The following is a 26,881-nucleotide window of genomic DNA, read 5'->3' on the forward strand; positions in this document are numbered from 1 at the left end:
TGCCATCCTGTTTTTGTTTTGGATATTGGCTAAATGCTCGTGTACAATACGCTATAAAATATTTCTCATTGAATTACATACTATAGTAGCGGCACAAATCATTCGATACGAGTACACTGTATCATTTTGCTGTATCATGGATGCTGTTTCCGGATTACGTAACACGGGTCGATATTACATAACAGTTTCATTGTTTTCCCATAATGCGCATATTAGGAGAAAACGACTCCGCATACGCCGAGGCGGTCGGGAATTTATTGTGTTATAACTATGTACATGATTCCATTCAACAGACAAACCAATGTTTCTTATATCCACACCCCTTAATACCGCAGGGATGCTTTCCGCCATGACAACGCGGTATAGAACAATAGCTAATACTATTCCACATCGGCATCACACACTGGTTAAGGTAGCCTGTATCGTGTGGGCGGCTGGTAGGCAAGACAGAAAGACGAGAATATCCGCCGGTTTTTAATACACGCTAATAATTAAAAAGCACCCTACCTGCGCACATCCGGTGGCGTCTCCCTAAAGGCGCTCACTCGCTCACGTACACGGCGGCATAGTTAGCTGAAAAGCCCACCCATATTGGCTTTCATCAGTTTGCAAAGCGCCAATTATTGTTTGCGTCGAAAGTCGGCACTCAATATTAAAGAGTAATGAACGCGGATAAAAATAATCGGCAGCTTTGCGGCGGTGTAAATACATATTTAGTGCTTTCCATGACGTGGCAGATATCTCTCCCAACGGATCTTCCATGAAAACCGGTTATACTGACTGTTGATCTTTGGTCTCACTGCATCACAACTCCCCAGCGCAATAAAATGTTTACCAACGCCATATCGACATCTTGAACGCGACAGTTTTGTCATTGGTCAACACCACCCAGCTAATTCCGACCGTGACCTTTCCGAGTAATTCAAGTTCTAATGCGACAATGTCACCATCGCTTAATTCTGCTCGATTGGTCCCTGTCTTGACCTTACTGAGTAATACAACGTTTAACGGAACATCGATATCTTTGGTCAATGTCACCCGATTCATCCCCATCGTGACCTTTTCCAGCATCACTTTATGGTTCATCGCCGTGATCTTTATCAGTCTGGCCGGTGCCGTCACCGGATTTTTATTGGTGACGGCGCTCTTCCACCAGCACAATTTTAAAGAAGGCGCCAATCCCTTAATCATCCATTTGCTCGTCATCGACAGCTTGAACCTCGGACTGCCAACACTTTTAGCCAACGCCGTCATCTACGCATCACAAGCGCAACGTCCGTTCCCGGTAGACTGCATCCCGCTCTTCTTTTCATCCAGTACACGTTGATCGCGTTATCCCACTGGAACTCAGTGTTCCTGGCGATCAATCGCCTGATCGCCATCACCCTTCCACATTATTACCGCTCCGTCTCGCACCCGGCGGTATTAACCGCAATGCTGCTGTTCACCTGGGTGGTCAGCCTCATCTCCACGGTCCCGCATTTGTGGGGGTATGCGGCGGTGTATACGCTGGTCCCGCCTATTGGGTACTGCGGGACGGTGCCGAATAATCTCCCCGTGTACGCGATTCTCAACGGGATGACCAATACCCCGCCGTTTTGCATACAGGCTTGGCGTATGTGATCGTAATTGTTAGTATCTTGCGGTCAAATCGCGTTGCGACTGGGAAGGCCAAGAATGATAGAGGCGCCAGCGTCGGCAGCAGGCTATCGCGGTGATGTTGATTGTGTGGTTTCTGTGGTATTTGTTGTGCTATGTCCCGACGCCGTTGATTACCACGTATTTCCTGGGATTCTTGAAGCGGAACTGGCCGGTGTTTCTGTGGATGAAGCTGTTGTTGACGTGCGGACCGGCAGGGACACCGGTAAGAATTACGGCGCGTTGCGTGTGTGCAGTAATTAGGGCATGATTGGAACCAGTTAAGTAGTATGGTTTGACAATAGTCTCTCCATCTGTTTGACTTTCTAAGTAGCGCATACATTTGTATCTGTCCCATAGTACAAGACTACAAGAAACAGCCTCGGCTTCGCCTCCGCGTTTCTTGTGGTCCATGGCTATTTTATTTGAATTTGAAGGAATATTTATTAGATTAACATCAGTCTATTCGTCGAAACATGATCGGTACATGCAATAGGGCAAACACGAATTTTCTATGAAAATCAGTTCATGATTCTGAGATTCTCTCAACCTTGAAAGCATTCCCTTTCGCTGTACATACAGATAATTTTACGATATCCGCTACCCCAAAAGAAAGCCGAAATATCAGTCTATAAGGTGTGAAATTCGAAACAGTGATAGTGCACTGGATCACTAGTTCGGTAACTCATCACTTCACTGGCTCTGGCTCTGACAGCAGTGGTAGCTCGGTCACCCGCTCACCTAACGGGCTTTGTACACTGGACAGCAGTGACAGCACGGTCACCTGCTCACCTCCCGGGCTTTCTGCGCCGGACAGCAGTGACAGCTCGGTCACCCGCTCAACTTCCGGGATCTGTGCACGGACAGTAGTGGCAGCTCAGCACTCCTTCACCGAACGGGCTTTTCGCGCCGGACAGCACTGGTAGCCCGGTCACCCGCTGCGCTAACGGACTTTCTGCGCCGGACATTACTGACAGCGCGGTCACCCGCTCTCCTACCGGGCTCTGTGCACCGGACAGTGGTGGTAACTCGGTCACTCGTTCCCTAACGGCCTTTTCACACTGAAAAGTAGTGACAGCTCGGTCACTCGCTCATTCGGTCACTCGGCATCGGACAATAATGACAGCTCGGTCAACCGCTGACATAGCTATCCATAGTGGCAGTTCGGCCACTCACTGGCTTAGCGGGCTATTTTAACTAGAATGTAGTGGTATTTCGGTCAACTAACGGGCTTGTGCGCTGAACTGTGGCGGTAGTTCTGTCTATCGCTGCTTGGCCGGCACTTGTTTAGAAATTGTCCTCGATGACAACGTTGGATATGTAGTCGTTCTTGTCGCAATAACGCCAACGCCCAACGGTCTGCTAATTAAATTGATTCTGATATTTTAATTAGTGGAAAATACTTTCATTTTTTAACTATATTTTATTTGGTTTACGTGGCAACATTGCCTGGTTAAAAATACACGATGATAATTATTATTCTAATAATTTAGTTACATTTGGTGAAGGTAGTCAAAACTCTTCCGCTGTGGCGCTCGAAGCGGGAGAGGTTTTAAAAGAAATGAATACCATCTGGCCGGGTTTTCGACTACGGGCTTTCAGAATATAATATTGGTTTTGGTCAGTCTTTTCTGGTTTGCCGACTCTGGTGTATCCCATTCGTGGCAATATAGATCTGAATCTTGATAAGTATACTTAATTATTCCACATTAATTAATATTGCGTTAGACCAGCCCAATCAGTGGTTTGTACAGAGTAGGTTTACACTAACTCAATGTTATTTCATCGGAAAACAATTCGTATATTTCAAAATAAAAAGGTTTGTAACGAAGATATCGTATTTCTTTATCGATAACATTTGTATTTTTCCTAACCGAAACAGTTTAATGTACATTTCTCTCTAACTTGAGTGTATAACTGCAAAATAAACATAATAACCGCGGGAAAGTAAATATAACTCAATAAACAGTATTAAAATTTCAGATAGCCTAAAAAATATATCAGTAGTTCTTTGAAATCACTAAGAATACATCGGAAGATTTCATTGAAAAAGCCTGTATATCACCATAACAAATATATCAGATTTAGATTTAGTTATGTTAATTATAATCATACAAAATTAAATACGTTCCTAGAAAACCGGCTCCACTAAACACTAATATCTGATAATTTCTGTCCACTTTATACGCCGGCTGAACGTCATTGCCCTCTGGAAGCGAACTTTGATATTAATACTGTAACAGAGTCTGTATCCCATAATTGCGATACGGGTAATCAATTAGGAAATACAACCCGACAATTGCACGTACGCACGACGCCGCATCGATACCTGATACGCATAATCACACTGATTGTTTTTCTGTAGTTTATTTTCCTGAGCCTGAACGCGGAATACCGCACAGCGGTGCGCGGTCTCCTGCTGGCCGCCGGACGGGGAACGAGTATCGACGTGGAAGCAGTGGCTACGTACCGGCACACCTCCATGCGCTCCAGCACCGAGCGACGCTCCCGATCCCACTCCGCCAGTGTCACCTTAACCCGGCCCCATGTTCAAACTGTACTGACCATCGCTCATTGAAATTGTTGCATTTCTTTCAAGTAGAAATCCTTCAACGACATTTGTACGTGCGTATTTCGCTAACTGTCAGTTTTTTCTTGCAGACTTTATACGCTGCTTATGCTGTTTTCTTTAACTGGAGAATTCCACATTAAAGAATTTTTACAACTGGTAAAAGTTTAGCGGAGTTAAACGAACAAAAAAAACTTATATAACTGTATCGGAAGTTACAATGTCATTTTATTTCGTGGATTTCTCTGTGATTTTACGTGTGGGTTTATATACGTACGGAACCCGGGCGGGAAAAAAAAACAAAAACTAAGAGCAGTTTTGGATAGTACTTTGTAAAACACACTGCCAGTCTTTTTCACAGTTCGCTCTTAGAAACTGTCCAATTTTCACCAAGTTTACGCATTTTCCGAGCAGCCTTGTACATATTTACTTATTAATGTACACTTATACGAGTATGTACTGTACTAAAATTTGCGCATAAAATAAGATAGACAAATAAATTAGTAAACAAATAGAAAATAAAATAAATGTGTATACTAAAATTAATTCAATTGCACTGGCGTTTTAACACAAATCTAAATGAGTATTAAATCTGGCATTAATGTTGCCGCTTCCGGAGTCCACTGTGGGCGCTGGAACCCCGGCTGCTGGGAAGCTGGTACTCTCGGTGATCGGCTGTGTGCGGTGACCGTGGGTCAGCGAGAAGCCGGCCGACCGGGGGGTCGGCGGAAGAGAGCGACCAGATCCCTGCGCAACCGAAGGCCCCTTTATTGAGCAACGCGAAATAACAACAGAAGAAACAGCAGGGTGTGGCGGGTGGTAAAACAGATCACTCGCGCGCACAGAACAGAAGTGCAGAACAGAAATGCTGAACAAGAACAGTGAAATGCAAAACCAAAAGCGGGCATGCAGGAGCAGTGCCGGGTGCAACAGCGGCCGTGCGCGTGACGGCGGCCGCTTTGATCTAGATAGCTCCGGCGACGCGCAGCTGCCACCAACATCACGTAACCGCCTACACGTGGTGAAAAGAAAAAAGAGCGGGAGTGCATACCTCCAGCTAACATTAACGTCATTTAACATCGTTAAATGTTACTTAAATAGCCGGAAACCACTAGATTTCCTGCACATACAGTTCATAAGTGCCTATAGCGACGCCTCAACCAAATAAAATAAGAAGTAACGAATTTAGCAATATCCAGTTTTCTTTTGGTGATTAGTGAGTCCAAAGTCTTCATGGATTTTTGTCGCTGAAATTTCGGTTAATATGTTGGGCTGACAGTCTAACGAAGGGAAAATAATGCCCAAAAAAATAACACGAAAAGTGCAGCTAAGCCAACAAACCCTACACGAAGATTTGTCCCATAGATAACTACCGTTTGTGGGCTTACTGTTATGATTGATTTTGCTGATAGGTAGCCTTGGTCGAGCTCATTTTGCCATACATTTTTCAATTTGTTTTGCTCCATACACAGTACATAGACTAACTTAGTTATAATTATACACTATCCACTATCCAGCAGGCTGCGTGCTGCTGGTTTTCTTTAGTACTGATTTTCGATATTTCAATCAAAAATACCGGTAAGCATACTGCCGGGCTTCTTCATGCTGCTGTGCTAATCCTAAATTTGTACACATGTGCGTACGTTCTAGAACTGCAAATGCAAATGCTTCGTTGTAAACGTATAACTGGCGTAAACAAGCGCTTCCCTGCTCGAACACGTTGCTAGCGATAAAAGAGTATTAACCTTGCCCTGTAATGCACACGATTTCTTGTTAATCCGCTTTCCACTTTTGCAGTCCTACGTTGTATGTGTCGTACCCTTGTAGGTCCGGTTCCGGTCTTCCCAGGTAAAAGAATGATGTGGCAAGATATTATTTTCCTCCTAATACTCGCCTATCCGGTCTACGCCACCAAATGCGCCACGGACTGTGACTCGCCAGACCAACACGGTTCTGAATGCGGCGTGGCCGACAATTTCACGCTGTGCACGGTGGACTTTGATGATGCGGACAACTGCGTCGGGGGTGGATGCGGTCTACTCAAGGATCCCCGGCTGCAGCCACCGTTCTGCCTAACGGGGCCGGGAGCTGTCCACCATGCCGCTCCCTTCAAGAGCACTTGCTTCTGCGCCACGGATATGTGCAATCAACTCGGTCGGCGTCCGGCAACATGGAAATATTACGAAGCTACACACCATCAGGGCAACAGGACCTTGCGCCTGCTCAATCCGCCGCTGCCGTAGAGTATATACCGGAAGTGTGGAATAATTTCTCTTTACCAGCTTGAATCCTTTACTAGTGGAACCACATCTTCATTTTAATTATAATAATGTAAAGTGTGATTTTGCTGCTCGTACTGGCATTTTTCGCTATGGTGTTGCGTTATTTTGGTATGTAAAGGTTACCAGAGATTCTAGACATGGTACAACTTTCTGCGTGGTGACGAAATAGTCGAAGGCGATTTAAGCCTGTAATGTAACGGTTTTACAACGCCCGTCGATCTTTGCTACTGGCGGGACAAAACCGTACATGAGTATTTTGGTTAGTGCAACATTTGGCCGGCTGTTTTGCAGTCCGCTTTAATGAACTGAACAAATTTTTACCAGTTTCGGACATTTTCAGACTTGCAAATACACTCTTGCTAAAATGATGAACTCGTATTGGCGTTCACCACAAACCTACACGAAATCTTAGTACGTATAAATTTCAGCTGGAATCAGCTGAATTTGGCGCCTATAGGGAGCCTCAACCAAAGTAAATAGGTAGTACATTATTACTTTACAGCCATATCAGAAGCAGCAGAAAGAGGCGCAGCTTTCTCCTGTAACCAATGAGTCCAAAGGTTGTGTGAAATTTTGTCGCTTAAGTTTTGCTCGGCTGGTCTGTTGGGCGGACAGTCCGGCGGAAAGAAAATATTAAATATCCTACAAAATACCGAACCGAACCGAACACGAAAACCGAACACCGAACACGAAGATTTGTATCTGTACCTTACAGTTTAATGTTAGATAACCATGTGTACCTACAGACTGATACGTTTGTGTAGGCTGATACGTTGGCTGGATCGAGCTCATTTAAGCATACATCTTTAACATGTGTTCGCTATATTATATAACTTTTATTAAACTTGTTTTGCCGATTTTCTACGGCACGGTTTTCCGATATTGTCCAATCAAAAGTAATCACGGTTAACACCTTGGCTGTCATTAATTTGGTTTTCTACGTACATTCGCGTAAATTGTTGAGATATTAATCGTATGTTAGTGTAACTATACATGTATGTACAATTATAATGCCGTATGTGGAACTGAAACGAGATGATTCGTTACACGAAACAAAGTTTGTTTCGGCGCTTCTCTGTTCGAACAAGCCGCTGGCGTTCATCCGGAACACATTGGATGTGTTCCTGTTGCACATAGGCTGTTGATTGTATTAATAACCTCGTGAACCGCGCGATTGTTCAGTTTCCACTTTTCTCCGTTTTTCGATATTGTACACTGCAAATACCGGTACTGTCTTTTACTTGCAGATCCAGTCCCGCATTCCACCGAGAATTCTTATAACGAAATGATTGGTCCAGGTCTGATCTTCCTTATGTTGCTGGCCTATCCGGTCTGCGCCACCAGGTGCGCCAGGGATTGTGACGTGTCAGGCCAAAAGACTGCAGAATGCATCGGCAATTACATGCTGTGCGTGGTCAGCTTTGACGAGGCGGACGTGTGTGTCAATGGCGGATGCGCTTATCTAAACTTAAAGCGGGTACCGCAGCCACCGCTCTGCTGGACGGGACCGGAAGGCGTCCCCCGTGATAGCCCCTTCAAGAGCAAGTGCTTCTGCGCCACGGACATGTGCAATCAGCTCCCTCGCCGTCCGACGACATGGAACTATTACGAACGTACGGAACATTGGCGCAATACGACCTTCCGACTGCTTAATCCGCCGTTGCCGTAGAATCCGCCGTTGCCGTAGAGTATGGAGGAATTGTGAAATAATTCGCTCACATTAAATTGTTGCAATTAAACTGAAGATGTGGGTTTCATTAGTAAAGGATTCAAGCTGGTGAAAAGGAATTATTTCACACTTCCGTTAAATTCGTGTTAGTGTTATTCGTAGTGACTGTGAGGGCATTTTTTCGTTATGTTGTTATTGCGTTTCAAATTTGGCATTTGCGTATTGTACGTCGAGGTTCGAAATGCCTTTAATAATGAGTCGCTTTCAAACTTCAAATGATTGTGATTCACCAGCGAAACATAAGCTCACGAAGCGAAACGTAGAACGTCCAACCAAGGTTTCGAAAATTCTGCCCAATTTCATTGCTGATTAAAGTTGAACAATAATTATGCTATATTCGAGACTCAAAATGCATTGAGAAAAAAAACCCTGTTCTATGATTAATAAAACGACTGTGTAAATCTGAACCATATCACGTGACTGTACATTATCGTTGCTGATAAACCCGTAAAATACCTCTGTTGTTTCTTTTAAAATTGCAACGGCACGCCTCAGGGCGCTCCAGCACGGGATACTCCGGATTCTTCCGCTTTTGAGAACTTCTACTGCACTGACCGGGGAATTACGACAGTATGTGTCATATCCGTAAAATAGGAAGAATTTTCTAAGGAAATTCTTGATGTTCGATATCTGCGCTTTATGTTTTGATCATTTACACCGATATGTCGGCTCCATCGCGCTCATTTAATCAGACATCAGATATCACGAACTTGTAAGTACTGTAGTTGCTTTACTACATACAAATGGTCTTTTGCTGCACACAAACGGTAGTATTAATCTGTTCATGCAGTGTGCTTTTTACCGATTTGTATCAACACTTGCATTCAATATTGCCTGGACAATGACTCTTGCACTCGCGAGCGGTCGGTGTGATCTTGACCTTGTCATCTACAGCTGCCTCGGGGCTAAATATTTTTCGTTAGTACTCCAGCAGGGACCTCTATTTGTTGTTTCCAAAGCCCTGAGAATTTCTTCTGCTAATGCCTTTTGAGGAACGTTTTTCGAAGGGGCAAAAGAGGGCACTAATTGATAAGATGCGTTCTTCGTAGTTTGTTACCGACTGTACATATTATACCCTGCCAGGTCCGCGGTCTTGCCACACAGCACGTAAAGCCATGATGTACCGCGGTAGTTTCCTTCTTCTACTGGTCTATCACAGGAGCCTTCGCCCTCAACTGCACGGCGCAATGCCAGGCGGGAAACAGCGTCCAGTGCGACACGGACAGGGATCGTTCTGCATGGCCACCTTTAGTATGGGTGCCTACTGCAAGACATCCGGATGCGGTCGCCTGCGGGATCCCCGCCTCCATGCTCCACCGGTGTGTGCTAGGGACTCGCCGCTCACCTTCGAGATCACCTGCTACTGCGCCACGGACATGTGTAATGAGCTGCGACGGCGGCCGCAGACGTGGGATCTCTATGAAGTGATCCCGAGTGGTCAAGCATTGCGACAGATTAACCAGTATACGGGCCGGTATAAGGATTAGTAGGACTATGATTACGGTAACATTTTACAGCAATTCTAGCCAGTGATTTGGAAAAAACGCGAGAATGGTTTGCTGCGACATTCAGCAAAACAGCTTGACCTCTACCGTGACACCACGTCTTATTATTTATTTTAAGTAATTATTATATCTCCTGACTTGCGGCGTGTTTGTCCACGCTTTTATATTTTCCATAAATACCTTCTGATTTAATTATTGCTTGGCATAAGGCCAGAATAAAATCAGTACATTACAGTAATCGAAAATTCGAAACGCACGACTAATTTTGCAGCTAAGATCTCGCTGCCTTAGTTGCGGTTGGCAAGGTGCTCACGTTGTAAACCCAGAAAAAAACATGTCATTATATCAGCAGTTTTTGACACATGTACGAGATATGTCAAAAAACATCGATTATCATTAATTTCACGTCGGGATAATTTTTTTAAAAAATCTGCCATTAAAAGAATTATTGGATTACATGCCATACACCTCACACCACATGTTTTCGGCACCGCGGTAACCACGCCCGCAGCGCCGTCTGCACACTGCGCAGACTCAGCACCACCCACAACGGATCCAGCATGGCCTGGAGATTGTAGATCAGCATGGCCACGTGATAAAACCCCGGTGGCAGCAGCGCACTATCCACAAACAACCACACCGCCCACCACACCATCACCGGCGTCCAGCAAACCACGATACTGGCCGTCGACAGCGTCAGCACCACGAACGGCTTCGCCGCTTCGTATCCGTTGCGTTCGGGCGCACCCGCCCCTCGGGCGGCTGCAGAGGACCCAATTCCTCGTGGCGCACCTGCAGCGTGGTCATGCGGATAATCGCGCGGATGCCCTGGTCGATGGAGAGACTCTCCTCCGCCGTGGACCCTTCCCGAGTGAGCGGGCGCTGTAGACGCTGCTTTCTCACTTTCCGGTATAGATACAAGTACGCCCCGGCGACGAAGAACAGGGAGAAACTCATACACGACAATATGCTGTAGCCGAGCGAAGAACGGCTGCTGGTCGAAGAACACACCGCACCGGTCCACCGGCCGATCGCGGTGCTGCACCAACCCGATGAAATACGCCGGGAGACTGAAGACATGGTTGAACGAGACGATTCCCAAACAAATCGCCACCGCGGCGCGTTTATTATGGTGGTTGCGGTAGCTGACCGGGAAGCGGATGGCCCAGATGCGGTTGATGGTGATGAGGCAGTGGGTGTGGAAGACACACCCACTAAACACGAAGTTCATGTAGTTTAGGAAGGCGCACGCGGATTGGCCCATCCACCACACGGTGTACACTTCGCTGACGACGTTCAGCGGTGCCCAGCACGAGAGGAATAAGATGTTGCTGCTTAACAAGCAGAGGAGGTAGACGGTGAACGCGGTGATACGGCGTTTATCGGCTAGGAAAAATAACAGCATGGAGATGTTTAGTACTAAGCTGATGGATGCGATGGTCACTTTGCCGGCGGTGATAAAGGTCCAGCGCACAGTGTCTGTGACGTTGGTGTCGTTGACAGGTGACATTGCGAAGATGACAAAACCAGCTGTTCACTGTCGGACTGGTATAAACATGAATCGGCTAGTCGGTCCGCGGTACAGAAATTGAAATTAAATTCAACAAACAGCGTATAATAAATCCAGTGCGTATGACTCCAGCATAGAGCTCGAACAGGGAAGCGCTCGTTTGCGCAGTACGCGTTAATCGATACGTTGACTTTTTTGCCTTTCAGAAAAGGGAATCGAGCGAATCGTCCGCGGTTAATAATTTTAAAATATAAAATTGTCAAAATGTTTACCACAAGATCAAATCCAATGCGTACAGACTCAGCTTAAGGTTTGAACAGACAAGAATTTGTATGCGCAGTATGCGCCAAAACGAAGCACAAAATCTTTTAGTGCTATTAAACAGGAAATCAGCCAGTCGGTCCGTCGGGTATCGATTTAAAAATAAAACCAACGAAGAATCTGCAACAGGGACACATTAACGCGCATAAGCAATGGCTTAGAGCAGAGAAGCGCTGAAACAAAACACTGTACTTTCTATGGTTACATCGTATTCGCATGTCAAAGATGGTTTAACAAGAAATTCACGTCGGTATTCCCAAAGGAGCGCTTCAGCTTAAAACAGCGCAAAGAATCGATAGAGTTGTCTTTAATTACACCACTGGGTATTAACCGGCACGTGCCGCACGCTGCATGGCGCGGAAGAAGATCCTCCAGAATTCCAATTAACTTTGCCACGGTAATCGGAGCCGGTAAGTGATGAGCCCTAAGATAAAGCCGTGCACGGCATCGTATGACGAATAAATCCCGTAAATACTGCAGCTTGAATCTTGGATAAACGCGCGCGTTTCTCCGTGCCGGCATTTCTCATTTTGCCCATCCATAATCGCGACGATGGGTGGCATATATATTGCCAACAGCGCGCCGGATATATGTACACAGGGGTGCTTCCGGTATATGGCCCGGCATTGATCGGTTTGTGGCGTGACATTGGGATGCAGCTGCAGATAGATGTGTGCACTGGTTGTGTAATTTGTGTTGCTGCTTAATGATGACACGGAGTGCACTCGATCTGGCTGCGCTACAATAACCTGGGCTGGAAGGTTTATCTTTATGGGTTTATACGGCACCGGTGGTTTAGGCTTCTTGAAACGCAGCGGTTGGAAAACGGGAGTTTAATAATATGGATCGGTTTTGTGAATGTGCTCCGTAGGGGGGAAAATCGCTTACGATGGCGTGAAGTGATCGCTGAAAATATATTGATGGAGCTAATCGATATCCGATATACTAGAGAAAGGCGGGAAGATAATCACACAAAAATGGATAAAAAATCGAAAACAAAGAACAAAAATATAAAAATACATATATATTAACTATAAAACATTTTGAGATACAAAAAATAGAGAAATATAAAAATTTGGAAATATAAACAATATAGAAATACAAAAAAAAGCAGAAAATACAAAAAATATAGAAATATAAAATACACAGAAATATGAAAAAGGAACAAATAAAACCGACTCCCAGAAATATCAGATATTTTTAATAAATTGTAATGTGTGTATAATGCTGAATGCACCGTGAAAAAATAAATTAACCCACCAATAATTTATTGAATACAGAGTACAACAGGTAGATATGATGTGTACGTAATCGAAGCTGTTCTTACTCTTAGTATTATTTTTCCTATAAAGCTTGTGCAGTTTCGATGTCTAGGACTTTCCGCATTGATGATACGGAAATTTTAACATATAAAATTTTTAAAATTATTGATTAAACGATTGGTTTATAATAAGCTTGTTTTAATAAAATTAAATTGATGATATGCGATTTATTTAAATTGATCATATAAGATTTATTTTACTTTTAAGTATTGTCGTATCGATCGCAGTAGTTTCTAGAACAAATTTCAACGATCCCTTTCACAGTTTAATCGATTTTGCAAAGACGATAAAGGTCGCGTTGCAAAGCTTATTCGATTTACAGCTGACGCGTTCGAAAATTGCCGGTGAATTCCTGGCAGCTCCCGTCACCGATCGGAAAGTGCCATGTAAACAAGTGTGTACGCATTTTCATACTGCTGCATTGTACCATTGTAGTAAATCGAATCATCCAGTGCGTAAGTCGCTGATTGGCTGGGAGTTGCCCCGCGTCTAGACGAGGCGGAGCGTCGATGAATGCCGGTCATTGTTCCTCTAAATCGAGCACAGAAGCATCCTGAATCGTATGCCCTTCGACTGATTAAATTACGGCTGATTTTGCTTAGTGAACTAAATAATAAATGATTAATTGTTAATCAGGCATTACGCAGTTTTATTACTGTAACGGCAGCTTCGCTCTAAGTCGACATTTCTGAAGAGAATCGCGCATGCGTGAGATTTTCTGTGCTTAACTGCTTATGAATTGCTTTAGAATAAGAAAATGGGTTTGAGTAAATTTTTGCGTAACCTATTTAACGCCGTTAACGGTAGGAAACGCCAGCAACAGAAAGCGAAACCGGTACGCGACGAAACCGTTGCGTTATCCGGCGTTCCCGAGGAAACACCCACCGAGCGCCACCTGCGGCTGCAGCATGCGGTAACGCGGATCCACTGTGAGTAATTAACGTGTATACCGGAATATCGTACAGGAATTTGCTAATTTCCGGTTGTTAAATAATTTCTCCGAATATTAATTTACCGGATTAAGATGACCTTATCCACCAAAATTATTTACGTAATTTAAATTTCAGGAACAAAATGCTCTCGATGAATTTCAGATTTACATAGACGTTGCCACAGATAAATTTTCTAATTATTAACGTTTAATCACATTTCATCTGTTAAATTTTTTTGATCTTTTGAATTTTAAAGTACAGTATTATATACAAATTTACTGCATAACAATTTCACAAATTTCGTAAATGATGATAAATCATCTTGAAAAAGGTTTTGAATAAAAATAGCGATGGTTTTGGCCAAGTAGTAAGGAGACAAATCAAACTAGAATTTCCAAGAATTTAATTCTGAAAATTCGGTTAATTTAATATTTAAAAGAGAATCACCTAAAGAAATTTTGTGGTTGTTTACTGTTTGAGCGGTTTAACAAGCCGGTGAAATTTCGATGTTGACTGCTGATTTCCTGTGTTGCAGGTCCCAGTCGCGACCGTCCCCTGCCGACAGCCGAAAAATATCTCACTCTCTCGCCTTATCTGGAGATTCGCTCCAAATCGAACGCCGCCAGGAATCAGCGGTTGGTCGACGAGGTTGGTCAAAACATGGCGTCAATTTCTACCGAAAACAAATTGGTTACTTTCTGAGTACCATCGAGCAAATTTAATTTGCGATATTGTTGTAAATCAATACTTGGACCTATAAAGAATATACAGTAATTTCAAAAATATTGTATTTATTTTTAACCGAACAGTTATAATCTGGCAAAAACTTCATATATAAGTAGTACATGGTTAGTTAAAATTGTGAACTTTGTTCTTCCAGCTTCTCAGATGCCGGCTCAATAATACAGTGTCTGGGAACCAATTTGCTAAATGTAATTAAAAACGCGATCAGCAATTTTCGGTAGAAAAAGTGTCCAGCGATTTGCATTGTTTGAACAAACATTTCGAAGGACGACATTCCGGGTGGCATAATCCTCTAAATATAATGTTAATAGGTCAAACCGGATTGTCCACGTTAAGCTGCTCGAAAGCAGGAAGTTCAGCGGAACAATGATGTGTTTATGCACCATTCTGCAGGCATAACAAAGCTACGACAATCAGGCATTAAGTAGAATTAGACAGTCCATAAAATTCTTCTCGTCTTCAATGAACGATAGGCCTGGTAAACATGCTCGATTTAATCAAGTGTACAAAAGAATGACATGATCTCTCTCTCCATTCTTTTCTCATTGCATGGGTTTACGGAATAGGATGCTCAAAATTGTGGCCGATATCTATTACATGTAGATTTTGGCAAAGATTATGTGCATAGTCGTGGCAATTAACGGAGCTCCCGGCATTAGTCCTTTTTTCTCGCTGTAATGCTTGTTTGCACAGATAATTAAGTATGGAAAATTATTAGAGTGCAAAATGTGTGCCACCAAAGCATCCAAGCAATATGCAAACAAGTTTTATATAAGAATAAAAATTTAACATAAGAATTACATTTAAATTCATTTTTAATAAATTCTGTTAGCAAAAAATATTAAAAAGTAGAAATATTTTAATAAAGCAAGTGCATGTAGCAATAGTTTTCTAAAACGTGGCGAATATTATTGAAATTTTATTGAACTGGGATGCTGTCATACCGTGACCTTTGTACTGGTCGTAGAATTAGTTATCCTTTAGTAGAATTTCTGTTCAAAATAAATTGCTTACGAATATTTGTTTTTAATACGTCTCTACTTTGTTTTAACGCGAATACTAATATTTTTTATACGAATATTTGTGTGAATACGTTTTAATATGTAACACGATCTGATATGCAGTTATAACCTAGCATATAAAATGCACTGCATGATAGTGAAATTTAGTTTCTGTTAAAGCTTAATAATACACAGTCAGAAGTAAAAATAATTTGACGGTTTTTCGTATTCTTTCAGTGTGGATTTTTCTGGGGCGCCATTAACGCCGCCCAGGCCGAGCAGCTCCTCGCCGGCCGCCGCAACGGTACCTTCCTCCTGCGCAAGAGCATGCACACCGGCCATCTCTTCACCCTGTCTTGCGTGTACGCCGGCCGCGTCGGTCATCTGCGCATCCTGTACAACAGCGGCCACTTCGCCTTTTCCCAGCATCCACACAGCGTGCGAACCGAATCCCTCCTGGATCTCATTGACAGCGCGGTAGCTGTCTCCCGGCACGGGGATTCAGTTATATCCTACCGCGATCATAAACTCCACCGAGATTTCGATATCTACCTGTTAGAGCCGCTGCGAAAGGTCAGCAACCCGTTAACGCTGCGGCAGCTGTGCGAGCTGGCGTTGGCGCAGAATGACCGGAGGGACAGCGTGGCGTCCAGCGGCAGATTCGACCACGCACACGGTTTCGCCCACCAGCGTGCGTAGGCAACCAAAATGGAACGAATACCTTTATTGTGATATTGCTGTTGTTTTTTTGAATGATAAATTGTTTGTTTGATATTTTGTTGAACATGTTAAGATGTTGATAGATTTGTTTAAAAGCTACATGATGAATTCATTTTTGATCTATAACTACGTACTATGTAGTATGTACGGTATTCTAGTTTTTTTAGCAATGTTGTCTAATAAAAAAGGCAATAAAATATTTACACGATAGTCTGTAAGTGCAGTTGTAGTCAACATTAAACGCAAGACTTCTACAGACGAGCAAAAGTAAGAGATTTTTTAATGATAAGGCACATACAGATACGGTAGATGTATCACAGTTGGTGTATCATGGAGCAGTACAGTTCTCCTTCTATCGGTTACACGCGTAAAACGTTAGCATCAGGACTGCTAACACGTTATAGTTGGTTCACAACGAAGCCGGTTTTAAGACCACCTATAAATTAATAGATTTTTACTTGGATAATGTAAAATGCCAAAACTCGGCCACGACACGGTAGTCTGTGTGGCCTAAGCCGAGTAGCGGTTTTACACACCACCCAATGTTGGAGTACTCGCATACTGTTTACTGCCACTCTAACGTGCATGCTAAATCGGTAGAAATCCGACTTAACGATGAAAAAGATATCCAGCTCTCTCGTGTATAACTACGATGTAATTATGTCTCCTACTGTGACGGATGATTCCAGCGTTTCCACGATTGGGGCCTTGGCGGTATAATTAAATAACTGGTCAACAAATATACATATAACGATTTGGAGCGACCAACGACGACATACTGTAATGTCTTTCCATGCAGATCCTTTGGTTTCCGTCACGAGCATGATTCTACCAGCAAGAAATTGTGTTCGTGGCGGAGATCAAAAGGAGACGCAATTCACTGCCTTGTGGAATGGCCGAAAGGGTGTCCGTAAAATGGTGGGATAAGCAACAATAAGAGCCGGTTTAACAGCGGAGCATTACGCGCTTTCTCAACATCAAGTGACCGAGCTGAATTTAAGGCCTTGTTTTCACAAGGCAGCACCGCATTGGATGTGTTCCTATTGTACACGATATTTGCTGATTTTATTTTTAAATTTTAAATCCCGGACCGACGAGCCATATTCACTATATTTTGTAGTTACTGTATATGTTGTAACATTACCAGAAGTTATGGTTGAAGCTGAAATAAAATAGCTAGGCTAGAATAAAATGCCGTACACTGCACGCACATGCGTGTACATGTCGTTTGATAATTATGCTGCCATTTTATGTAGAATGCTTTAGATGCAACGATGTAAGTACCGACTTGTCACTACACTTCAGTGTACGTGCTGAATCGGTACACATTTTTGTTGACGGTGACAAAAACAGCGTTTGCTGCTTAATAATACACTTGAATAACAGCGGAGTTCCTATGACTAAAACGGTTCGACAACTGGAATCGAATCATGAATTTTGTAAGCCGGTGTTTCGCCGTTCTGCAGCCGGTTCCTTTATTTCTTTAAACACTATGCTAGGATCATGGAAATTGGGAACCTAAGTCACCACAACCGAAGGGCACGACTGCGACACTTTCGTAATGCAGAACTTTGGTCTATGTCACGAACAGAATCCTTCCAGCAGGAAATTGTGCTCATGGCGTATATCAAAGAGACGCATTGCATTTGTGGATATGGTATGCATTTGGACGAAAAACACACCATCACAAATTATCAAGCACGTCTCACATAAAAGTGCCATCTGCCTGTTCAAAACGCTAGCGGTCAGCGTTTTTTGGTTAAGAAGCCGATCCGATACTTTCGGGATTTCGAAGGTATTTTTCAGGTTTACGATTCGAAGTGCGTACAAGAAAATAAGTTTTAGGAGACAAACAAAACGCTAGATGGACCGACGACGACATATTTCCCTTCAGCGTAGTTCCTTTACTTCCTTTGGTATCCGGCAACAGCAGAATCAGAAATTATGCTCATGTCGCATGTCAATGGAATTACTTTCATAGTGGATAGTGAATAAGATGCTTTGCTGCCCGGAGTTTTCATTTATCTCCTGTGGTAGCCCTTACATTATTATTATTATTATTATTACATCAGGAGCAGACAACCCGCTAAACGTTACTTCAACGTCTGGTCGGCACAACACTAAACAAAATAACAATTTCTAAGACAAATCAACTGTTCGGAGAGCAAATTTGAAAAATCCCACACCATCAACACTGAGTATATGCAAGTTAACTTTTTGTATGCGCTCAAAGATGTTCTTTAGTCGCATGGCCAGCGTGCCTTCTCCGATCTTCTTCTTCGCTCTGGCAGCAATTCTCGTTGGGTTCCGCAGGTTGTGCCGCATTCCGAAATCCGTGAAGTCGATCATCTCGACCATGTACCTCAGCGGATGGTATGCTTCGTGATTGTAGATCTTATACAACCAAACCGCTTAAGACTGCTTCCAACGGTCGTACACCGGCAGGATGCGCAGTTTCTGATACAGCTCGGGTGTAACCCGCTCCTTGTAATCAGAAATCGCCCGCAGTGCTTTCCGCTGTGCCCTGTCTATCTTGTCGCGTAAAGCCGAAGATGCCGGCGACCACGTACCTGACCCGTAGTCAAGTTGTGGCTGTACACAGGCATGGTAAAGGCTCCTACGCTGAGGCAGATCCAGGCCGTCTTTCGCGCGGTTGATCATTGCGATGCCGTAGTTGAATTTCCGCAGTACGTGATCGTAATGCACACTCCACTTCAGGTTGCGGTCAATGTAAACGCCAAGATACTTGACCGACTGTTCCGCTTCCATCTGATAACCGCTGATCGTTACAGCAGGAGAGTGCTGGCTGTTCTTTGCGTCCGAGCAGATGTACATTAGCTTGCACTTCTTCTCGTTAATGCAAAAGGTGTTGTCTGCAAGCCAAGCCGTCACGTTGTTAATTTGAACTGTCAGTTTCGCTGCTGCTTCTGTTTTGGTGGCACCGCATCCGAACAGTATGGTGTCATCTGCAAAACATTCTGCGTCGCTTCCGTTAGTCATGTCGTTCGTATAAACCGTATACAGTACAGGCGCCATCAGCGTCCCTTGCGGAACTCCCGACCGCACTGGTAGCCAGTCAGACACACGCGCGGTTACTTTCACTCTCTGCTTCCGACTGGTTAAGTAACCATGAAACGATTCCGATCGTTCTTAGTTTTTCGAGGAGTTTGGCATGGGAAACCGAATCAAACGCCTTTTTCAGGTCAAGGAGACATATAGCAGTGACATGCCCGTTATCGATTGCTTTTCGCCATCTCTCCGAAACTTTAAGGAGCAGTGTTTCACAGGAGTGTCCTTCTCTAAATCCAGACTGCTTGTCGGAAAGGATGTTGTTTTTTTTCAGAGCGGTCACCAACTGATTCTGCACTACCTTCTCAAAAGTTTTGGAGAGATTGCATACGAGGGATATGGGGCGATAGTCATCTGACTGTTGGGCATTGGCTTGCTTTGGTATTGCCACTACATCGGCACTTTTGAAAATATCAGGATATACTCCGGACTTCAGCAAAGCATTAATCATGCACGTCAACGGTTTCGTTAAATACTTGCTGATTCCACCGAGGATTTTTGCAGGCATACCACTTGGTCCAGCGCTTTTTTTTCGTTTGGCCATCTTCTGCAACTGGAAAGAAACGACATCCTCGGTGACTTCTTCAAATCTGCAAAGCAAAGGGTTAGTACTGCCACCGCCCGAAGGGGTGGGTGGCGTAGCGTGTTCATTGCCATGCAGTCCTTGTGCTACAAAGTGCGCATTCAGTAAATTCGGATCCAGTGCTGGCTCTTCCGTTTGTTTTCTCTTCCGAAGTAATTTTCCAAGCTCGCGCCAAATCACTTCTCCAGCATCCCGGTTGTGTTGGAAGAATTTCCGTTTTTCGTCGATAATAGCAAAGCGGACTTGTTTTTTCAGTGCGTGAAAATGATCGTCATACTGCGTGTATTCGGGTTGCTCACGGAACTGGCACCGAAGGCGGTAGGCTTGATTCTTTTCTTTTATTAGGTTTTTTAACGACATGCTCATCCAGGGTGGATCATCCTGGCGAACTCTTCGGGATCTTAGGGGATAGCACTTTTCAACGATCTGGTTCAATTCATTCACATAATTTGTTATAAAATCTTCGATGGGGATTGATTCGTCATACACACTGAACTTCTCTGAAACTACATGAACGCGCTGGTGGAACACTTCCTCTGGTGTATGCTTCCACAATCGGAACGTAATCGTTTTATGTACAGGACTTGCTGATTTGTAGGACGCAACTGTTCTGCATAGTCTGTGATCTGAAAAGCACACGTCCTCGGCTGGCAAAGAGGAATAACTTTCTGCTGGTGAACACAGCATCACGTCAATCTTCTTAGCACTGTGCATTAATGTACCATCTTTCTTCCGAGTTCGACAAGCTATCCTGGTATATCCCGCTACCGTATCGATCAACGCATGATTGTTCAATAAACCGCGATAATAGGGAGAAGACTGTACTGAGACGTCAATGTTAATATCGCCACATACCACATGATCAATACCAGGATACTTAAGCAACATTTCGTCCACATGGTTAAAAAGAAATTCAGTATCAATGGCGCTGGCATCAGGGGCTCTGTACAAGATTCCAAGTAGCACCTTTCGCTGTCCTATCTGGAGGAGAACCCACAAGCTTTCACAACGCCCGCACGTTTCAGTTCTGCGAACCTCTTGACATGGGATATGAGCAGGACAATAAAGTAGCAGGCCACCCCCCCTTGTTTTACCCGATGCTTTCGTGCGGTCCTTACGAAACAGTTGGTAGTTAGCAAAGGTGTAGAGCTGATCCGGATCATTATCAGACAGATGAGATTCCGAAAGACATAAAATTTTAGACTGATTATCCTGATTAAGTAGCAACTGATGGAGTAGGTCGACTTTAGCATAAGATAGTCCCTGGACGTTTAAATGATGAAAAACAACGGTCGAGAGCCTACACTGTTTCTTATTCCCCATAGTGCGAAAGCGTACTCAAATACAGCAACCAACCACGGAAAAGATGCAGAAAAACTTTACCTACATTTTGGTACAAAAAAACTTAAGAATTATTCCATGTTTACGAAACTAAATCAATAACTTTATGCTGGCTCGACGGAGCTAAACTTAGCCCGCCAGCCAGCTCTGATTAACTGTAAACGGTAAATGTACAGTAAATGCCCAGCGCCCACAATAGTGGTTAGTAGAAAACTAATCACATTTAAATTCATAGCTTCTCTCGACAGTCCTTCCCATGCTTTTCACAATAAGGCATTGAAACGTGCTCGAATAAATCGTCGGTTCGTTTGGGCCCACTCTTGATTTTCCTACAGAGCTAACACGATTAAGATACTACTGTGTTGTCAGATAGCGTAAAGCTACAGTGTCTTTGTCCATTTATCGAAGGCAATCAAAGGTCAAAGTCAGAGCCCCACCTTCACAAGATATGGTCAGTGTTTTGCGCGTTTCAAGTTTGTGGTACAAAACAGCAGACAAAACACACTAGATAAAAACCAGAAACTATCAAGCCAGAACAGAAAGGTATTATAGATCGTTGTTGCCATCCACTGCGACGTAGTCTTCAGGATGATTAATGTTGAAGGTCACGTATTGCTTGTTGAAATCCATGTACAAACGCTGTGCATTTTTCCCACATGCTGGTGTAGAATTTGTGTCGAAAAATATCAGTTCGTTTTATTTAGTTATGACATTATGCGCGAATGTTGGGAATACGAAGCGGAGAACCGGCCGACCTTTAGGTCACTCAGTCGGAAGATTGAGCCCTACGATATTTAAGGTTTACAATGACAATGACGACATGAGCGTTTAGCGGGGAAATACTGTTAAGAGTATGACATTCATTTCTTCTGAGTTCTGGGCACTTTGATGGGATCTTCAATCGCAGCCCCTTCCCTAAAGCTGCTGTGATTCCTTCATACGTCAGGTTTTTTTGATTGTGTCGTGATATGGAATGTCGCCAAAAGAAAAGATCTCCCATATGACCACACCGAAGGACCACACGTCGGATCTCTCTGAGAACAGCCGTTGCTCTAAACTTTCTGGTGCCATCCAACGAGCGGGAACCATAGCGCTCTAAAAGTTTATTTGGTTAAAACGCATACCTTAACAGAATAGAGTTTACTGGGCAATAGCCGCCATAACAACAAAAGTGCAAGCGCCGGCACACTACTTTACAGTTAAAATTTAAACAACCAAAACAAACAACCAAAAAAAAAACAACCAAAATCTTTATCCGCCCGCGGGTTAAAAGGCAACGTACTTAACACAGCAGTAGCATTTCCCTTAACGACAACCAAACTAAAACGTTGCTTCATAAAAGCAGTAGAACGCGCTTCTCCAGTTAATTCACGAGTTTTACGGCTCATAAAATGTACAAATTCACTTAAAGCTAGGCCAATATAACAGAGGCAGCCATAAATCGGCTGTCCGTGATGATCTCAGCGAGGGAGGGCGGTCAGATGAAGATCCTGTCTGTTGAGGAAATTCCGAAAAATGGCGATGGAGCGGAATCGAACCGCTGGCTACCGAGTGAGATCCACGTAGCACAGGCCACAGCCACTGTGCCATCGCCGCTGTTGGCGAAGATCAAGATATTTGTGCTTGAGCTTAAGCCAACCAGGTAGGCGGCGGATTGGCTGCTGCTGTGTCTAAAGAGGATTCTCCTCTTACACCAAAGACACCGAACGTTTCAACAACTAAGGGATAGAACAGCTACTTTCCAGTGGAGAGTACTTCTGTCGCTTCTCACTTTCTGCCAGGTGAGCCACACTTCCTGCCTTCTTCGAACTTCCGTGGACATGGGAAGTACGTGTTAAGTACACTGCCTTTTAACCGCGGGCCTTAACAGAATTAAATTAATTTCAGCTTCAAGTTTGAATTAATGTGGACTTTACTCTTATTTAACATTTAAAAATAGGTGGTGGCTATTCGCCAGAACATATACTTCGCCAAAAACAACTTGCCAACTTTCGTGCTGTATAAAATACACTTAGTTTGTTCTTTGTACCTGCGATTCTTCCATCCGGTAGTAATCAGGTTTCTGCTTGGCCAGTCCGAAATCGCAGATCTTCAGCACCTTCTTGTCCCATACCAGAATATTCCGCGCGGCTAAATCGCGATGGATGATGTTATACAGCGCCAAGTGCTCCATGCCACGGCTGATCTGATAAGTGAAATTAATCAGATCTTCCGTTTTCAGGGCCATTCTTTGGGGATATTCGGTTCGCGGCCAGCCACTGTAAATTTCTCCATGCCCTCGTTTAAATAACTGTTCTCATCGGTTCTTCTCTCGAATAGTTCGTCGTGGAAGCGGAGATACTTAAGTAGACTGCCGTGTGGAGAGAATTCCAGAATTATATGAAGTTGACCTTTGCGCACAACCAGATTAGTGTCAAAACAGTACGTCCCAAAGTACCGTTTATAACCAATTAACATTTTACTCGTACAATTACACTTGTTTGTTTTAAACCCGAATTACCACCGACGACCCTATAAAAATTTTCCTTTATAGTACGTTGAAATAACGACATTACCGCTGAGTGTGATGCCCAGAAGGTTGACAATATTCACATGCCGGCCCGCTTTACTGCGTACCGTCACCTCGTCCATCAGCAGTTTGTGCTGATAATCATCAGCGGAGTTCTTGACGCATTTAATCACCACGACCGACGGGGACGGCCATTCTGATAAATGATATGCTAATCCCTTCCACACTTCACCAAATTCACCTTCATCAAGTTTCTTATCTAAATGTAAGAAGCAAAGAGACAATAACTGCAGGTAGAACAAGAAAAACAGTCCACTTTTTTTGTACGAGGTGCCACCGTTTAAGAAAATCTATCGAGCTAATTCACCCACTCCTCGTACCAAACTGGAGAGAGGCTCTTGGAATCTTCAGTCTTGCTGCCAATGGTGGGACTTTCCACGTCACATACTGTTCCTTAATAAGCTGAATTCTGGAGTCGTCCACTTCGCGGACGACATCGCAGAACACTCTTTGCAAATACGCTGGCTGCGTGGAACTGACTGACGGATAGCGACGCCGCCAACACCACACTCCGAATAGCGCAAACACCAGCGCCAAAACGCCAGCCAACGCTAGCCACATCTTCCACTGCGCATCCACCAGAGGGTCCACCGATTCGTTCGCTGGACTTATCGATGTCCCCATCGGATTCATTGAAGTCAACGGTAACAGTGGATCCAGTTTGCGCACCGCGATGTAGTCCACTAACAGTTCTGCTTCCGCATTCACCGGATACCGTTGCGGGGAAACATCCAATTCGATTAAGATTTGCATGGGTGTAGACGGGATAATCGCGGCATCGGTTAGCCGGCGAATCTCCACATCGTCCACATACCAGTGCATACTGTCGCTGCCCCATCTGACTTTAAAATTGTGAAACTGCCCATCCAGGAGGTCGTTACGACCCGTTTGGATCCAGGAAGTTTCCTGGTTCAGGTAAAACACACCGACTTTCACGCCGTTGGGTTCGCCACTCTTCAAATGTGCCACGGAGATGACTTCGTCACTGCCCGCCGGCGACTGATCAAACCGGCATTCCGCGTCAATTAAGCGAAATTTAGATGTCAATAAAATTCTGGGATTTGCCGGTAGTTTTGCTTGGAATTCAATTTCCCCGTAGGTGAAATTGAAATGCTGGCCGGAGCTGATGTGGCTGACGTAGTAATACGCATATGAGGCGCTGAACGCTGTGCTGCGAGCCTGCATATGCAGAAATCCATCGGAGACCCACACATTCTCGTGTCTGGTATATACCGTGTACCGGTACGGCGTGTAGAATTTCTCTGTTTGGACATGATTGCGTACGTTCCATTCACTGCGTAGCGTGTGGTTGCTGTCGAAGTCATCACGAAACGGTTCTGTACTGGTGACATCTGCAATATTCGTATTACCGAGTATTCGGATTTTGCTCGTAACCGGTGCATGCGGAGTGCTGGTTTAACTGTGTTCTGTGATATCATTTTCGACTAACAGTGCGGCCGTGCCGAATTTTTATGTTTAATACGAGTACACCATACACCTTATTCATAAGTCATCACAGAGTATGCAAATGCTACAAAATCAAGGTACTGTACTGAATCCACTATAAATCTAAAATAACAAAGAAATACACTGATGTTGTAATGACGTTTTTCCACTTTTTGACGTACTGGTACAAGCGTTTTCGTCGTGGTACTCGGCTGCATTATTTCCATTGACAGCGGTTCTAAGCTCGGTCGGGCAAGTAAAACGTTCCTTCCAATGCCCTTCGCAAGCCAAATAGCGGGATACATAGCCTCTCAGGGCACGGCAGCGGATCTATGCGCTAAATTCCTTGCCGGGTGGTTTGGTCTATTACAAACCACTCGTTTTGTATCTGCTGTTGTGGAGGAATCACTGTTTATTCGTACATTTGCCAGGGTGTACGAAACAGGAACCTAGGCGTACTGAATACAAATCCGGGTTCAACGCCGTACCTTATAATTATTATCATTTTAATTTTTAAAATGATAATATAATATAAGTACATTAAAATTTGACTACTGTACACTGTACATACACTACTGTACACTGTAAATTTAAGTACTGTACACTGTACATTACGTACCAATCACGAGAGTGTACTGGAATTGGATTTGATGGCTCCTGTCGACGGTCATGTTTCCCCGAATTAAATGTAGTACTAGGGTAACATTATGGTAAAAATACGCAGTCTGAAACTGTCCCACACTGGCGGCCGAATTATCCACATCGTGACGGATGACTTTCAACAGTGGTCCGTATGGGCCGTTAAGCCCTTTCTGGTGCACTCTCAGTTCATCGTCCTCCGGCATCGTGGATTCCCTGCACGTAGGTCCCAACTATTACACCGATACCTATCTTATTCTTTGTCAGCTGTAAACTTTGAAATGCTGGAAGTTCTCGACCGGCCTTCAATGAATTGTACATTTCATGAGCCGAAGTATTCTAAGCAGGATTGATTTGATTCTTAATCATGAAGTATGGGCAGATATTATGTAATGCGACTACAATTTTTACCACTTTTTACTACTACATATCTGGGTTGCTATTGCCTGTTCACGTACGTATACACGATTGCGGTTAGTGATATCGCCCTCATGTTGGTGACGGTGAATCGTTTTAAGAACTTATTAATTAATCATCAACAGAAAGCAGAAAGTACCTTTATCTATCGTTTAAAGTTTTTTTGCGTTTAAACACTTTCTACCCGTAGGTGGGGGTTATGTAGCCGGTAGCATACCGGATATTAACATAAACACTGCATAATCCATTGATGGCAGGTGGCGCGACAATCGTCATGGACCGTACAGGATTGCTCCGGATAGTTGAATAACATGAAGCTGCCGCCGTATCTGCCAGTCTCCTTAATCGTCAACGACTCTTTATTACAGTACCATTCCAGCAGATCTTCGGTGGTACCTGAATCGCCGAGGATTCCAAGCAAACTGATGGCCAAAGCAATTGCTGAGGAAACTATCATGTTATGTTGGCAGTTGTAGCGGCTGCCGACCTCCATAACGAAAGGGATAATACTGTTAAACTGACTACGATAATACTGCAGAGGTTG

At 43.9% G+C, this 26,881-nt stretch overlaps 2 protein-coding genes across 2 annotated transcripts; both read left to right on the top strand.

The window, feature by feature from the left end:
* The first annotated feature begins 737 nt into the window (after positions 1 to 737).
* Positions 738 to 4,216, top strand: LOC129582477 (uncharacterized). The gene is made up of 2 exons (XM_055473990.1): positions 738 to 1,864; positions 4,004 to 4,216. Exons 1-2 carry the CDS (start codon positions 1,718 to 1,720, stop codon positions 4,214 to 4,216), a joined length of 360 nt encoding a protein of 119 aa, XP_055329965.1. The 5' UTR covers positions 738 to 1,717.
* A 9,357-nt stretch (positions 4,217 to 13,573) lies between these two features.
* Positions 13,574 to 16,252, top strand: LOC129582478 (suppressor of cytokine signaling 7-like). The gene is made up of 3 exons (XM_055473991.1): positions 13,574 to 13,805; positions 14,344 to 14,456; positions 15,791 to 16,252. The coding sequence occupies exons 1-3, from the start codon at positions 13,634 to 13,636 to the stop codon at positions 16,250 to 16,252; spliced, it is 747 nt and encodes a 248-aa protein (XP_055329966.1). The 5' UTR covers positions 13,574 to 13,633.
* The last annotated feature ends 10,629 nt before the right edge of the window (positions 16,253 to 26,881 follow it).

This window comes from Paramacrobiotus metropolitanus, unplaced genomic scaffold (genome assembly GCF_019649055.1).
Source record: "Paramacrobiotus metropolitanus isolate TYO unplaced genomic scaffold, Prichtersi_v1.0 Parri_scaffold0000007, whole genome shotgun sequence".
Taxonomy (NCBI): Eukaryota; Metazoa; Tardigrada; class Eutardigrada; order Parachela; family Macrobiotidae; genus Paramacrobiotus; species Paramacrobiotus metropolitanus.

Coding starts and splice junctions, on each gene's coding strand:
- LOC129582477 (XM_055473990.1), top strand. CDS start 1,718: ATGTTGATTGTGTGGTTTCTGTGGTATTTGTTGTGCTATGTCCCGACG. Junction 1,865..4,003: donor GCGGACCGGCAGGGACACCG/GTAAGAATTACG, acceptor GTTTTTCTGTAG/TTTATTTTCCTGAGCCTGAA.
- LOC129582478 (XM_055473991.1), top strand. CDS start 13,634: ATGGGTTTGAGTAAATTTTTGCGTAACCTATTTAACGCCGTTAACGGT. Junction 13,806..14,343: donor TGCGGTAACGCGGATCCACT/GTGAGTAATTAA, acceptor CCTGTGTTGCAG/GTCCCAGTCGCGACCGTCCC. Junction 14,457..15,790: donor ATCAGCGGTTGGTCGACGAG/GTTGGTCAAAAC, acceptor GTATTCTTTCAG/TGTGGATTTTTCTGGGGCGC.